The sequence below is a fragment of the Phallusia mammillata genome, chromosome 1 (genome assembly GCF_965637545.1).
Source record: "Phallusia mammillata chromosome 1, kaPhaMamm4.hap1.1, whole genome shotgun sequence".
In the NCBI taxonomy this organism is placed as follows: Eukaryota; Metazoa; Chordata; class Ascidiacea; order Phlebobranchia; family Ascidiidae; genus Phallusia; species Phallusia mammillata.
Genome location: NC_137252.1, coordinates 15,498,719 through 15,512,572, shown reverse-complemented (window position 1 = coordinate 15,512,572; position 13,854 = coordinate 15,498,719). Strand labels below are relative to the sequence as shown.

Sequence of the window (13,854 nt, the reverse complement as noted above, 5' to 3'; positions counted from 1 at the left end):
AAACAAAACACTTTCACAATACTTGGTTGTTATCAGTACAGACATTACAATGTTTAGTTGAAGAGGTATTCGGAATGTTTACAATTTATGAAGAACACACTACACAACACTAACATGCATGATAAGGCTATAAGGCAAGATGAAAGACATATAGGTAGTACAGACTTAGCAAGAATGACATGTGAAGAGGCATATATGTTGGTGTAATGAAGAATGAAAAGGTTACAAATATGAAAGAGCATGCACAGAAAGTAGAAATTTAGCCACATTCAAGTAAACACAGCTTTCGAATGTCCCTCATCAAAGTTGAGTCATAAGTTCTGACTCGAACTCTCCGCACCATCCCGTCATGATCTGGAAAGACCTCCTCGACCAGTCCTTTGGGCCATACTCCTCGTTTTGTATTGGCATCCATTACCAACACAACATCTCCAACTTCAAAGTTCTTCTCAGGTTGCAACCACTTCTGGCGTTTTTGCAGAAGTGGCAAATAGTCCTTCACCCAGCGCTTCCAAAACTGGTCGCTCAACCATTGGACTGCCCGCCAGGATTTCTTGTAGCCATCTGCTTTGATGAATTCTCCAGGTGGCAATGTAGCTTCAATTCCACCAGCTAACAAAGTAATGGGCTTCAAAGCAGACCCATCCTTTGGATCATCACTGACAGGTGTCAGTGGTCTGTTGTTTAAGATCGATTCCACTTCTATCAGGAAGGTGTTCAAAGATTCCTCAGACAATATCTTGTCTCCAGTCAGTGACTGCAAAATTTTTCGCACAGAGCGAATCATTCTCTCCCATACACCACCTTGGTGGCTGGCAGCTGGGGGATTGAAATGCCATTCAATTCCTTTTTGTAGTAGCTCTGTATGTATCTGTTGTTGATTCCATGCTTTAATCCCTTCGCGGAGTGCTCTGTCAGCTCCAATGAAGTTGGTTCCATTGTCACTATATATGTGTTTAGTGGTAGATCCTCTTCTCAGCACAAATCTACGAAGTGCCTGTATGAATGAACTAGTGTCCAGTGAGCCAGCTAGCTCTAAATGTACAGCCCTTGTAGCCATACAAGTAAAAATGCAGCCATATCGTTTCACATGACTGCGTCCAATTTTTACCATTAGAGGGCCAAAGTAGTCAACCCCTGCATGAGTAAAGGGTAACTGTCCAGACTCAACACGACAAACCGGCAAGGGTGCCATCAACTGCCTACCAGCTTGTGCTTTCCAAAAACGACATTTTCTGCAGTCCTTCAAGTAGTGACGAACAGATGATTGGCCTTTGAGAATCCAGTACCTCTCACGGGTGGCTGCTAGAACGTGTTGAGTTCCACTATGTCCTTCTCGCTGATGGTAATGATGTATAATCAGCCCAGTAACATGGTGACGACTAGGCAAGATCATAGGGTGCTTCATGTCCTCCGGCAGAGTTGCATGTTGTAGGCGACCTCCCACTCTCATAGTGCCATTTATTTTCATAGGGCTAAGTCTACCAAGAGCCCGGTTTCGAATATGTAATCCATTCGAATGCTGAGATTCCAAGTAGTGGGAAAAGCTCTGGTATTCCTTAAGATCCGATGACATAGATCCGAATGCTTGATGCTGAACCAGCTTCACCACTTGATGGACAGCTGTTTCCATTTCCTCTGCCGTCAGCAGACCTGCCTTGGGTGCAGGTTTGCGTAATTTCTCTGAAAACTTACACATCATGTACTGCTTGAACCGCAACAACCAACCAGTGGCCTTGAGTAAAGCATTGTATGAAGAGTATCTGTCTAGCAAGTTGTCCAAACCATTTTGCACAATTTCTACTACAATTGTGTTGGCTTCAACATCTTCATGGTCTTCTGGCAATTGTAACACAGCTGGCTGTTCTGGCCAGCAACTTTCTTCTTTCCACAAAAATGATGGACCGGATAACCATGCCTTTGCCTTGTCCACCTGGTCAGGATAAAAACCCCTAGATGCAATGTCTGCAGGATTTTGCTTTGTATCCACATGTCTCCACTGTTCTGGTTCTGTGGCTGCTTGAATCACAGCCAGCCTATTGGCAACAAACGTCGGAAAGCGGCGTGATGTATTTCTGATGTACTGAAGCACAGAAGTGGAGTCTGTCCAGTACACAACCTTTTCCAACTCAAGATCCAACTCACGAATCACAAACTGCGCTAGTTTAACACCAACCACTGCAGCAGTGAGTTCAAGCCGGGGAATGGTAACTGCCTTTGAAGGGGAAACTCTGGACTTTCCCATCACAAATGAGCAGTGGTAGGAACCACCAGTTACCAGGCGAAGGTAGCAAACAGCTCCATAACCAGTTTCGCTTGCATCACAAAAGCAATGGAGCTCAGCACTTATGTAGTCCATTGTTTTAAAGCATCTAGGAATAGTAATTGATTCCAGCAGTGATAAATTGCCCAGCCACTTTTTCCAGGCAACCTCAAACTCGGTGGGAATAGCTTCATCCCATCCTATGTTTCTTTTGCATAATTCTTGCATAAGCTTTTTGATTGGCAAGATAAAGGGTTGCACAAACCCCATGGGGTCAAACAACTGACTTATTGTTGACAGAATTCCACGTCTTGTGCAGGGCTTTGGTTTCAACTTCACTTTGACCTCGAAGCAGTCCGTACCAGTGTTCCAGTACACTCCCAAAGCTCTCTCGATTGGCAATCCATCCAAGTCCATGTCTTTCACTGATGGAGCAAGGTTATCTTCATTAATAGACATTAACAGTTCTTTGCTGTTACTCAGGTACTTGGTAAGGTGAAATCCTCCACACTTAAGTAGCTCATCCAGTTCCTTGACTAGCTGGGAACCTTCCTCTAAAGTCTTGACCGACTTCAGGCAATCATCTACATAAAAATTCCGCAGGACAGTATCCGTTGTTTCCTTTGTTGCATTGCTCTCATTATCCTCAGCAACCTTTCTCAATGCAAAGCTGGCACAACTTGGAGAAGAAGTTGCCCCAAAAAGATGCACCAGCATCTGGTAATCCTCAGGTGGCTTGGACAAGTCATCATTTGGCCACCACAAAAACCTCAGAGCATCACAGTCATCTGGGTCCACAAAAACCTGATGGAACATTCCTTTAATGTCAGCCATCAATGCAATCTTCTCCTGGCGAAAACGAAGAAGAACACCAACAAGGTTGTTGGTCAAATCAGGTCCTTGTAAGAGATTTTCATTGAGGGATGTGCCTGCATACTTGGCAGCGCAGTCAAACACAACCCGAAACTTTCCACCAGTGCAGCAGTGATGTGGAATGTACCAAGTCTTTCCCGGGTGTGGATCCTTTCCATCTGGTACTTTCCTGGCATGACCATTCTTCAGCGAGTCATTAATCTTTTCACTGTACTTCTGGAACAGTGACTGATCTGTCTTTAATCGTCTCTTTAAACCAAGAAGGCGTTTCTCGGCTGTTCCACGGTTATAAGGTAGCTTTACATTTTTATTCTTCCATGGTAGCGCAAGCTGATAATGCTTGCCTTTCCTTTGCACAGTCGAATTCATCATGGCGAGTGCCCTTTTGTCCTCCATAGATAGAGAGACATCATTTGAACACTTGTCATCCATAAAGTCATGATTATACATCTTCTGGAACATGTCATGTAGTTCATTATTGCCAATTGTGGCGAAGTTAACATTGCAACTGTCCTCTGATGCATCTGATGCATCAGTGCCAACTAAGGTCCACCCAAGTCCAGTGTGAATAGCTGTTGGCTGTCTTGGCTTCCCGGTTCGCACTTCCCTGATAGAATGGGCTTCCTGCGTACCGGCCCCAATGAGAATATCCACTTCTGCATCAGGTAACTTTGGAAAGTCCAATCCCCTCAGATGAGAATAATGCTTTACATCTTCCATTGTAGGTATACTGTTCTTCAGTGTTGGTAGAGCATCCACCGTCAGTACATTCTCAATACGGATTGAATCTGTTTCTTGAATCCCCTGTAGGGACAGTCCGACCTCGTATCCCTGCAGATCCTTACTGCCACTTATGCCATTAAGTCTTCTGGAAACTTGTTTTCCTTCAAGCTTGAGTCTCTGTTTCAGATTTGACGTGCAGAATGTGGTGTCAGATCCCTCATCCAGAAATGCATATGTCTCCACTACACGATTCAGATCCCTTCCCCACACATGTACTGGCACCACCTTGAGTCTAACCCTGTCCCTTCCTGCAGGGGGTGTAGTAACAGTGGCTACATATGTCGTTGAGCTTTCCTTGGGACTTTCAGCATTCTTCTTTTCCTCAGTCGATGTGGATGTTTTTTCTATATTTCGCTGTTCATCACGATGAAGTAGAGTATGATGTGGTTTTTCACAAGACTTGCACTTTCTGGAGCAGACACACTCATTTGCCATGTGGTCTGGTGAAAAGCAGTTGAAGCATAAGTTGTTATTCTTGACTGTTGTCCAACGGTCAAACTGTTTCTTTTTCTGGAACTCATCACATACCCATAATGGATGAGGTTTGTTACAAACCACACATGGTTGTGGCTTCTTCTTCCTTGTTTGGTCTGGAGGTTTAGGTTTGTCAACATGTTCACATGATGTGGAGCCCAAAGTAGTTTGTGCAGAGAACACAGCATGTTCTTTCTTCTTCTGGGGCTTGTCCTTCTTTGGATCCCTTTCCTTAACTGTTGTCAATGCATCCGCAAACATGTTGTTGGAATCCATCACCTTCTGGTTGAGGTACGATGTCAGATTGCTGAATGTCACATTTCCATTCCTTCGGTAGAGTGAACTGGCCTCTGTGACAAATGTATTTTGCATGTGCTTGGGTAGTCGCTGAAATATGTCCACTAGGAATTGGGAATAGTCCAACTGTGACTCACAACCCAAAGATCGAAAAACCATTAAAGCATTTGTCATACTTGTAGCAAGAGAACGAAGACCTTCATTGTCCCCAGTCCTAATTGGTGGACCCTTGGTCAACTCTTTGACATGTGCATTTACCACCAAGTCCATGCGCCCGAAGTTATCTCTCAGCAACTCCCGAGCAGTAGCAAGACCCAATTCAGGTGGGCTCGTGGCACAACATCCATGGACAACATCATAGGCTTTGTCTTCACACATGTCTACAAGGTACTGAAGTTGTACAGCAGGATCAGGAAAATGCCTTGTGATCATCTCATCAAATTTCTTCATAAAGTTGTGGTAATTCATTGGATTCCCATAGAACTTTGGGAGCCCCCTTTTGGGCAGTGTAAAGCCATGCAGCATGGTTTTCGTACTCTCCACCAAGTCCACCATGGCCTTTCCATAGTGAAAGTCATCTTTGGTGAAGCTCTCATCTGGCTGAGGTTTGTACTTGGAGACCGGCCCCATAGAAGGACTGTGAGTCTCCTGCTTTATGTCAGTCTGTGTACATACAGGCAAGTATGGATCGGCAGAAACATTTAGCTGTTCTGCTGGATGAGCGACAGGATATTCAGGCTGTGGCAGCTTTGCTGTGGCTAGAGGGGTGAAACCAGAAATGGTATGCATTTCACCAGGCATTGGACAGTCCATCGGAGCTAGGTCATGGGCAGACTGCTGTAGACAAGCAGAGCTTCCCACCGTGGCGTCATCTATCTGATTTAGTGGGGGCATATCCAACCTGTATTCATGACGAGAATCACAGGATCCCACTGGTTCAGCCTCAAGTACAACCAGGTCAACCTCATGCCTCTTGCGCTGCACTTTCAACTGTGCATTGTAAGATTTTTGTCGATGTTCCATTTTTGCCTTGGCTAAAATTGCTTCAGCCCTTTCCTCTTCTCTTTTCCGTCGAGCTGCAGCCTGTTCCATTTTTCTTCTAATCGCCCTTTTCTCTGCATCAGCTTCTTCTCTTCTTCTTTTGGCTATGGCCTCTTCTTCTGCCCTTTTACGCATGGCATTTGCCTCTTCTTCTGCCCTTCTTCGCTGGGCATTTTCTTCCTTTTCATCTTCAAGCATCATCTTTAAGGCCTCCTCGTCTTCTCTGGCCTTACGTTTTATCTCCTCAGCTTTCATCAGTGCATCATTAACAGCATCAGCTGATGCTTGGAGAGTTAATTGTGCCTCTGACTCTGTCAGCTTGTTTTCTAGCTGAGCACGCCGCACCTCCCTCATTGAGTATGTAGTGCTTCTGCTTGATATTGAAGAAGAAGAGTGGAATGATTTCAAACTAGGAGCCTTGGAATGGTGTGAGTGGTGTGAAGATCTTGAGCTTGTTCTACTAGAACGATGTGAACTGGATTTAGAGGACAATCTTGACCCAGTTGAGTGATGTGAGCTTTTCGAATGCCCACCAGTAGAACCCAACTCCACAGCAGCATTTTGTAGAAATGTTTGATACATAGAATTTATGTTGTCCCCTTTTTCCTCCAGGGACTTGATCTTGTCCACTGCCTCTTGTTTCTGAGAGTAGAGTGAATCTGGAATCACAGAATGGTATTCCTTGCAACAGTCCAAGCACTTTGTCAGTGCACTATCAAAAGCTTCCTTTGCAGCTGGTACTTCCTTGATATTAGAAACATCTAGCATCAAGTTACAAACAATATTTTCGGCTTTGGTAACAGCACCCAAATGCCCACTCCGAGATGATTTCAAGGAATGCAACTTTTCTTGAAGCACTCCGTCCACATCCTCATGAGAGGATGTGCTAGAATTTGATCCAGGCATTGTATTTGCAACACCACTAATGCCAGACAGCAGATTTCAGACACCCTTTCTTAATAGAAAGGGGTCTGGCTTCTTCAGAAATGATGTGACGTCCAAAATTTTAGGACTAGTCACGGCCTAAGCTCACTTTAGGCAAACCTAGGCTAATGCCTTCGTTGGTACCATCATCAGGTACAATGAGTCAGTAATTCACAACTGCCCTCTAGACTGCACAAACTGTGGTTTTCAGTGTTATATTATGGCGATGAAGGTGCAAGAACAGTGCACGAATGACAACAAATACAGTTCGTATCCAAGATCCAAAACAGCTGAATTGCGCCACAGTGGATGTCAAGACTATACAGAATAGAGGAAATTGAGACAGTTAAGCACTTGAGCAGTTGAGATTTCTGAAGTTCACAGTACCTAGGTGTTTGACATTATGGTGTTGGCTTTATCGTCTAAACATTCAAACAACAATAACAAACGAAAAGTTACTAGAAACACTTCACATGGCTATACATTAACATACTTGTAAACTTGCTGACATTTGGTTAACACACAAACATTTAAACTAAGTCGATTCTAACAGATTACTGCACTAAAACATACAAACTGCACTTTTAGAACAAGGTGTGGCTAAGTCCAAGCACGTTTTAGTCACATGACCGCATATAAAAGTTAGGATTGGCCCAAAACTAACAAAGAACAATGCACTTGGGAATAGACGTTAAGCATGGTTGCACTTGGGAAAGAAAGCATAAAAATCACATTTAAATATTGTGAATTTGTCCGTAACACTCATAGTTCTGTGCAAAGCAAGTGCTGGTAATGCAGCTTTGCTTTGATTTCTGCAATTAGTCACTGCAAGTCGGTGACCGCATACGGGAATATGTAATCACAACAAAATGTGACGTGCGGCAAGCACTTCCTTTGTTTCTTAATTGGCTTGCTAGAGGCGAATTTTTCCCTTCCCACATAAACCACAGGTGACATTTTGCATGCTGCTGTCCGCCACAACACATCCCACATGGAAAAATCCCAAAAATTGTTTCCCGTCCTCATTGGGTTTATCAAACCCTGATCAGTAATTTTAGAAACCCTAGGCTACACACCACACAATAAACCAACCCTGTTGGCATTGTAATTTATGCGTCTGTGATGTAATAATTGGAACAATTAGGTTCCAGAACAAGTTTTGATGTGTCATCAGTAAATGGTGGTGACACGTCGTACAGTCACGAACGTCGGAATTTGGGGAAGTTAGCAGCTGGTATGTAGAGCCTGAGTCGGAAATTACTTATAAACCGTCGTCACTAACTGACACTGAGACTAATAGCCTGAGGAAGGCCTACGCCAGGGGGATTTTAAACTGCGTATAGGTAAGTTTTTATTCATAATTATGGCAAGTAAGAAGTAAAATCCCCGCGAACAATCGCCAGGTCACTGACTTGCTGGCCGGTTCATGTCAGGTAAATAAATTTCTTGTTGCTAAGAAATAACAATGTGTCTTCGGCGGTAGGGGACAACCAGAGCCTTGTTAATTTGGTAGTTTAGTCAACTTGTTCTTGCAGTAGTATCAAAAGTCTTTGTAGTATTTTATATTTATTTTATTATTCTACGCAACTCATAAGTCTCCCCTCAAGTTTTATGTTTTGACAAGAAATTTAGGAGCAAAACTACATTGTAGCAATTTTCTACCATTTTATAAAAATAAGCTTACATAGATTCCATGGTTTTTGTATTTATTTACACGGCGTGCGTGACAGCCATCGCGGATTTTTGTACAAACACGACAACGATGCAATCACAAACAAACAAAAATAAAACTTTGTAAGGGGGAGAGAAAACGAATGCATCAGCACTTCAACATGATTATCGCTTCGTCCGGCTGCACCGGACAAGTATGAGGATTGGGGCAGTAGCACTTTCGCGCCCACTCCATATACTCCTCAAATTTCCTGTTGTAAGGTCCGTATGTAGAGCCAGAACTCGTCAACGTTATGAAACAAGGATGCAGTTTGCACGCTTGTTTGGACGCGAGGCAACCTCTTGAACACTGCCGGCTGTCTGCCTGCTATTCGCCAGTCTGGCATGCATCACCTTGTGCTGCTTGAGAATGTACAAGGTCTGCTGCAGTTTAACAGCCGACCGTCGTTGCGGGCGAGCGGTTTCGTCGCAACTCGAGCTTTTCTGCATCGCGCAGATTGTCCAGCAGTTTGCGATTGTTTGAGTGAGAGGCAAGTTCAAAAACGTCGAAATCGTCCAAGGTGATAAGGAATATGTCCGCGCCATGCTCGACCAGCAATTTGGCAGCGTAGCTCTCACCCTTGGCTGCAGCCAAATGCAATGGCGAACATCTGAAATGGACAAACATTGGTTAGCGAACTCGAAATAAATACACATAAGTAACTTTAAGTAAAGTGCAATGGTGCATTAACTGCTTCATTAAACCTTGTAAACAAAACTAATTGGTTTGATCAAGTCCTCAGGCACAAAATAGTTTTAGGCAGTACAGCGACATTTTCGTTAAGCCAGTGAAACAAATGCAACCACAATCGGATTAACTTGAACTTGCGACGCCCACGGCGAATGCAGTACGAGCCCAATTAAGACGAAAACAATCAATTACAATTCAAAATTGTGACTTACTCGTCGTATGTAAGAGCATTCACATCTGCTTTGCACTGCACAAGGAATTTAACAGCATCGGTTTTTTTGCATTCGATTGCGTGGTGAAGGGCCGTCCTCCCCGATTTGACGTCAGGGGCGTTGACGTCACAGTGTAGGTTATTGATGAGGATCTTCATAACGTTGGTGTGGTTGTTCATTGCGGCAAGATGAAGAGGCGTGTAACCTAACAAAAGGAAGCAGACGGTTAGGTTTGTTACAACAAATGCTTATGGTAGAGTGCTCTAATGGCTGGATTAACGCAACGCTACAATATCCTGCCGCTGTTGTGGCGTTATTCCGTGAAAAGTACGCGCAGGATGTAAAGTTCGGATGTGGATATCCAGTCGCGCTGGTCTAACAAAGGAAACGCGCACAGCAGATTACACTGAAGCGCGTGACCTTTTAGTTTGGAATTCACCATCCCTATATATCGCAATTAATGCGAGTCAGCGGCTGTACGAAGTTAGACCTCGGGTCGTTGCTGATCTCACGCTGAAATTCCCATCTCGTTTGTATGATAAAGATTTCGCAGTGTTTTACAGCCTAAGGGCGTTTGGAAATAGTAGGCAGGTGTGAGACGGGCTGATGGTAAAAGGGCATTAGCCGAAGAAGGTCAAACGCGGCAGTTACAGCACACACAAAGCAAAGCCAGAGAAAGTCCCGCGTCCACTCAGCAAACGCTCGAGCACAATGGTAAAAAAATTCCGCCAGCTCACACGCCATATAAGCGCGCGCCGCGTGGTCATAAAGAAATACCCGTTCTCATGTCTGGCGCGCAATGAAAGAGAAAGCGTCGTGAGCAGCCAACAAAGCCGGGGAATTACGTTGCCTGCACCAATTACAGTGTTAGCCTCCTAACCGTGCAACGTATTAATTTTCGAGCATGTACTTGTTGCTTTCGCCTTAGATTACATGTTTTGTCCTTGAACGTGAACTTAACTAAAGAGGGCAACGTAGGCAAAAAAACAGTCAAGTTTTTCTCAACTTTACAGCTAGACGCAATAAACTAAAACGCTTTCGCAGAAATCGGTTACAAATGGTTAAAGAGTGTTTATAAAGTAAAGTGAAAGTAACGTAATTACAAACATAACCGAAAGAATTTACGACAACAGCCTTTGCTCTATAAAATTACAATCGAATGGCCACGAAATGTTACATGCAAATACATATGTTTTAATGGCACTCGACATTTCTAGCATCTAGGAAATTACAAGTCAGTCGAAAACGGACGGGCCATGCCTTTAGGCCCTGTTTGTCATTAATTACTGCGATATGGCAGAATTTCCCGTGCGGATAACGTGTTGAAGATACCATTCGTCTTAAAAAGGGAGATGATTTCTAACATGCATTATGCCCAAGATAGGTGAACCAAGCAAAAACCGGATTTGAACCGCAACGAAAACTACAGCCATCCTATCTTTGGTATTTGCATCAGACAAGCAAAGTTACATCGCATTGTTCATTAGGTACCTTGCGTACGCGATTCAGGAAATTAGTCAAACTTCAATGACTGCGTGATCTTAAACAATGTGCTGGGGAAATGAGCCTTCCGAAGTGTGGGCAACAGGTTAATCAAACATCCGAAGTTAATTTTTTTTCTTGCGCTTATCCATTAATCCTGATAAGAATGGTAACAGCTCCCCAGTAGGTTAGTAGTAAATGACAGAATTGTTTTGTAAGGTGAAAATCGACCTCGGGTTTATCAAATACTGAAACCTTGTTGTTGTTGTTGTTGCTGACTACATTTATACGCCTATGATTCAGAGACGTTATGCAGATAAACACTGAAGCGTTAACAATGGGCGAGCGAATTGTTTGACTATCCGGGACTTTACTGTGAATCAGCGTCTCGTCGCTTTAACTGTGGGATTGCGGAGGGGATGCACAGTCGTTGCTGACGTGTGGAAACAAATCGCGGGACATTCCGCGTCGTTTTAATAGGCGCCATACAAGGGGACATAGAAAAAACTTCCACATTTTTTCGCTTCCGCGCAGTCTGACTCTCGAATATCCTTCCTGATACTTGTCACAACATGCATCATTTTTAACTGAGACAATAAATCTCGCATTCTTGGTGTTTCAGTTTAAAATGTGGATGTTTGCTTGGTTCGATATGCCTTGCGAGTCGTGCCAGCAGTTTAAGCACGTAGCGGGGATTTTACAACTAATGTTGTTTTTACGAGGGGGTTTCAAATGCTAACAGGCCACACCTTGCAAATAAACCAATAAATTTCCCACATTCGATTAAGTGGCCAGGTATTTTCGTGCCCCCAAGAGACCATAATAGTAATTTTTGCAATTTGCAGTGTCTACCAGCGCCTTCTCCGCGTTCAATATCAATCGGATTATTGCGCTCTTATCTCTAGCGTCAACATAATTCCATGTTCCCGCGATCTGAAACAAGCACAACCGCGGACATTCTTTATCCGTGTGACGCCTCAGGCGCGTCAGGAAACTTCCCGATCCTTGTGATTGCAGGTACCGCATCAAACCGCAGATGTTTTCAAACACAAGTCCGAGGAAATGCGAGAAACTTTCCCGAGCGCAAAATTTAAGCACAGACAGACCACCAAGCTCAATTACGCACAGCTATTTCCTTTAAAACTGTAATTAGGCCAAATTTGGACACTTGGGTTTAGGGCATGCTTGGACTCTTCTGATGTTTTGAATTAACACCCTGAGTTTCCCAAAATGTTTGATGACGTTTCATCTGCCAATAACTCAGCCTAACAAAATTGTTTTGGTACTTACCATCAAAGTTTTTCTCATTCACATTCTGTGGGAGGTCGTCTGTTTCTCTGAATCCAGTGTATTCTTCTGTGCTTATCGGTGATGTGAGCATGTCTACATGAACTGGATAACCATGCTGACAAGCAATGTGTAAAGGAGTGTTCCCTACAAAAAAATAAGCCCCAGTTATTATACAAAAGATATTACCGAAAGACATTTTTTATAGAACAACAACAAATAAACAACAAACCACACATCAATTTGTTAAAAAGCATAATATAGTACAAGAACAGTAAAACCTACCATAGCTGTCCTTGCAGTTCACATTTGCACCATAAGCAACCAAGCATCGAACAAGTTGTGGTTGGTCAGTAAGAACAGCAAGATGAAGGGCAGTCTAAACATCAACATTACATTACACAAAAGTTCTCTTAGCACCTAAAAGTTGTAAGTATTAATAAATTGGTTCATATGTACCTGACTGTTTTCGTTGGCAAAGTTCAAAACATCAGGCAGCATACATGACTGAATGACATTAAAGGCAATATCCATTTTCTTTTGGATGATGGCCAGTTGAAGGTAACTGTTTAAGATAAAATATTAAGGTCATAAATATATCTATCAGGGACCCTACAAAACAATTTCAAAAAACTTACGTGTCACCCTCAATGTCAGGAAGAAACCACTGTAAAATCTGATTCAGTTCTTGCTGTTTTTCTGTCAAAAACATGATAAGTTAAAGTTATTATTGCCTAGATATATACATTTGTTATTTCAGGGTAAAGATACTAAAATATCCATTTACCTTCATCAATCTCTTCTTTCTCCTCTTCCACTATATAGCTTGAGATAGGAAGTCCAGAGTCACATCTTGCATCAGACAAATCTAAATACAAAAAAAAAAACATGATAAAAAATATTCTCAAAAATTAACAGATGTTATGGGATTTGAATCCGCCAAATCACTGATAGTACTGTTTAAGTATAAAATAACTGTTACTGCAATAACAAACTTATTTTACAAACCTGACTTGAGCTCATCAGACTGTGTAGTTGGGATATTGGAAGTGCTGGTTTTCAAATCTCCATGTGAGTAGTTATCCACATAAGAACCTTGTGTGCTTGGTATTCTGTCTAACTCTTGCAGAGAGTTATAAGAGTCAATTCCAGAATCCAACCTGTCACTTTGGTATTCCTTTTGCCATTTGTTATGGACATCAGGAAAGTCTTGACCTGTTCTTGGGTAACCTGACTGCTTGTGAGATGTATTGTGATCCATTTCTGAGGTTTGCTTTGCAATTTTTGCACTTAAAAACTGTTTAAAAATTGCTGCAAATACAACAATAATATTGTTACATATATCCAATGAAGGCTAACTAAAAACACCGGGTTAATTTTAACATTAAATACAATCCAAGATGGCTGACTGCTATTTGGTCGACAGTGCAGTCGATTGAGATTAAGACCCGACGGTTGAACCTAAACCTGTCTGTTATAAGAGTGGTAGATACTTTAAGACCTATTATTACTATCATCCACTAACTGACCTGGGTGATTCAAACACCAATCGTCTAACCGTGAGCTTACAAAACAGTAGCTTATCATGAAAACGACTTGAGAGCAAATGGCATCGATTCTCAGCAACGACCAGCAGTATATGGACCTACATTTGTGTGCTCTGCGTACAGTCGTTCTCATGGGATTTCCCACATCGTCTTTTTTTCTTTAGCGCGGCGCAGCTCGCCCTCCTCTTCTTTCTCTCTCTGTTTGAACGTTCGTTCGCTGCGCTCGTGTGTTGAAACATTTCTGGAAAACCCCACTAGCGTGGCTGAAGA

The 13,854-nt window shown here is 42.8% G+C and overlaps 2 protein-coding genes across 2 annotated transcripts; both read right to left on the bottom strand.

The window, feature by feature from the left end:
- Positions 1–259: 259 nt before the first annotated feature.
- On the bottom strand, positions 260–6,637 carry LOC145238148 (uncharacterized). Its single transcript, XM_080101263.1, has one exon. The coding sequence runs from the start codon at positions 6,635–6,637 to the stop codon at positions 260–262; it is 6,378 nt and encodes a 2,125-aa protein (XP_079957389.1).
- A 1,703-nt stretch (positions 6,638–8,340) lies between these two features.
- On the bottom strand, positions 8,341–13,378 carry LOC145209445 (NF-kappa-B inhibitor zeta-like). Its single transcript, XM_080079730.1, has 8 exons — positions 13,046–13,378; positions 12,825–12,905; positions 12,676–12,736; positions 12,497–12,602; positions 12,323–12,416; positions 12,041–12,184; positions 9,269–9,473; positions 8,341–8,976 (listed from the first exon to the last, which is right to left on the bottom strand). Exons 1-8 carry the CDS (start codon positions 13,296–13,298, stop codon positions 8,757–8,759), a joined length of 1,164 nt encoding a protein of 387 aa, XP_079935856.1. The 5' UTR covers positions 13,299–13,378; the 3' UTR covers positions 8,341–8,756.
- Between the last annotated feature and the right edge of the window lie 476 nt (positions 13,379–13,854).

Excerpts from the sequence above, each read along its gene's own strand:
- LOC145238148 (XM_080101263.1), bottom strand. The coding sequence starts at position 6,637 with ATGCCTGGATCAAATTCTAGCACATCCTCTCATGAGGATGTGGACGGA.
- LOC145209445 (XM_080079730.1), bottom strand. The coding sequence starts at position 13,298 with ATGGATCACAATACATCTCACAAGCAGTCAGGTTACCCAAGAACAGGT. Across the intron at positions 12,906-13,045 it reads GTCTGATGAGCTCAAGTCAG|ATTTGTCTGATGCAAGATGT; the intron begins GTTTGTAAAATA and ends TTTTGTATTTAG. Across the intron at positions 12,603-12,675 it reads CCTGACATTGAGGGTGACAC|TTACCTTCAACTGGCCATCA; the intron begins GTAAGTTTTTTG and ends TATCTTAAACAG.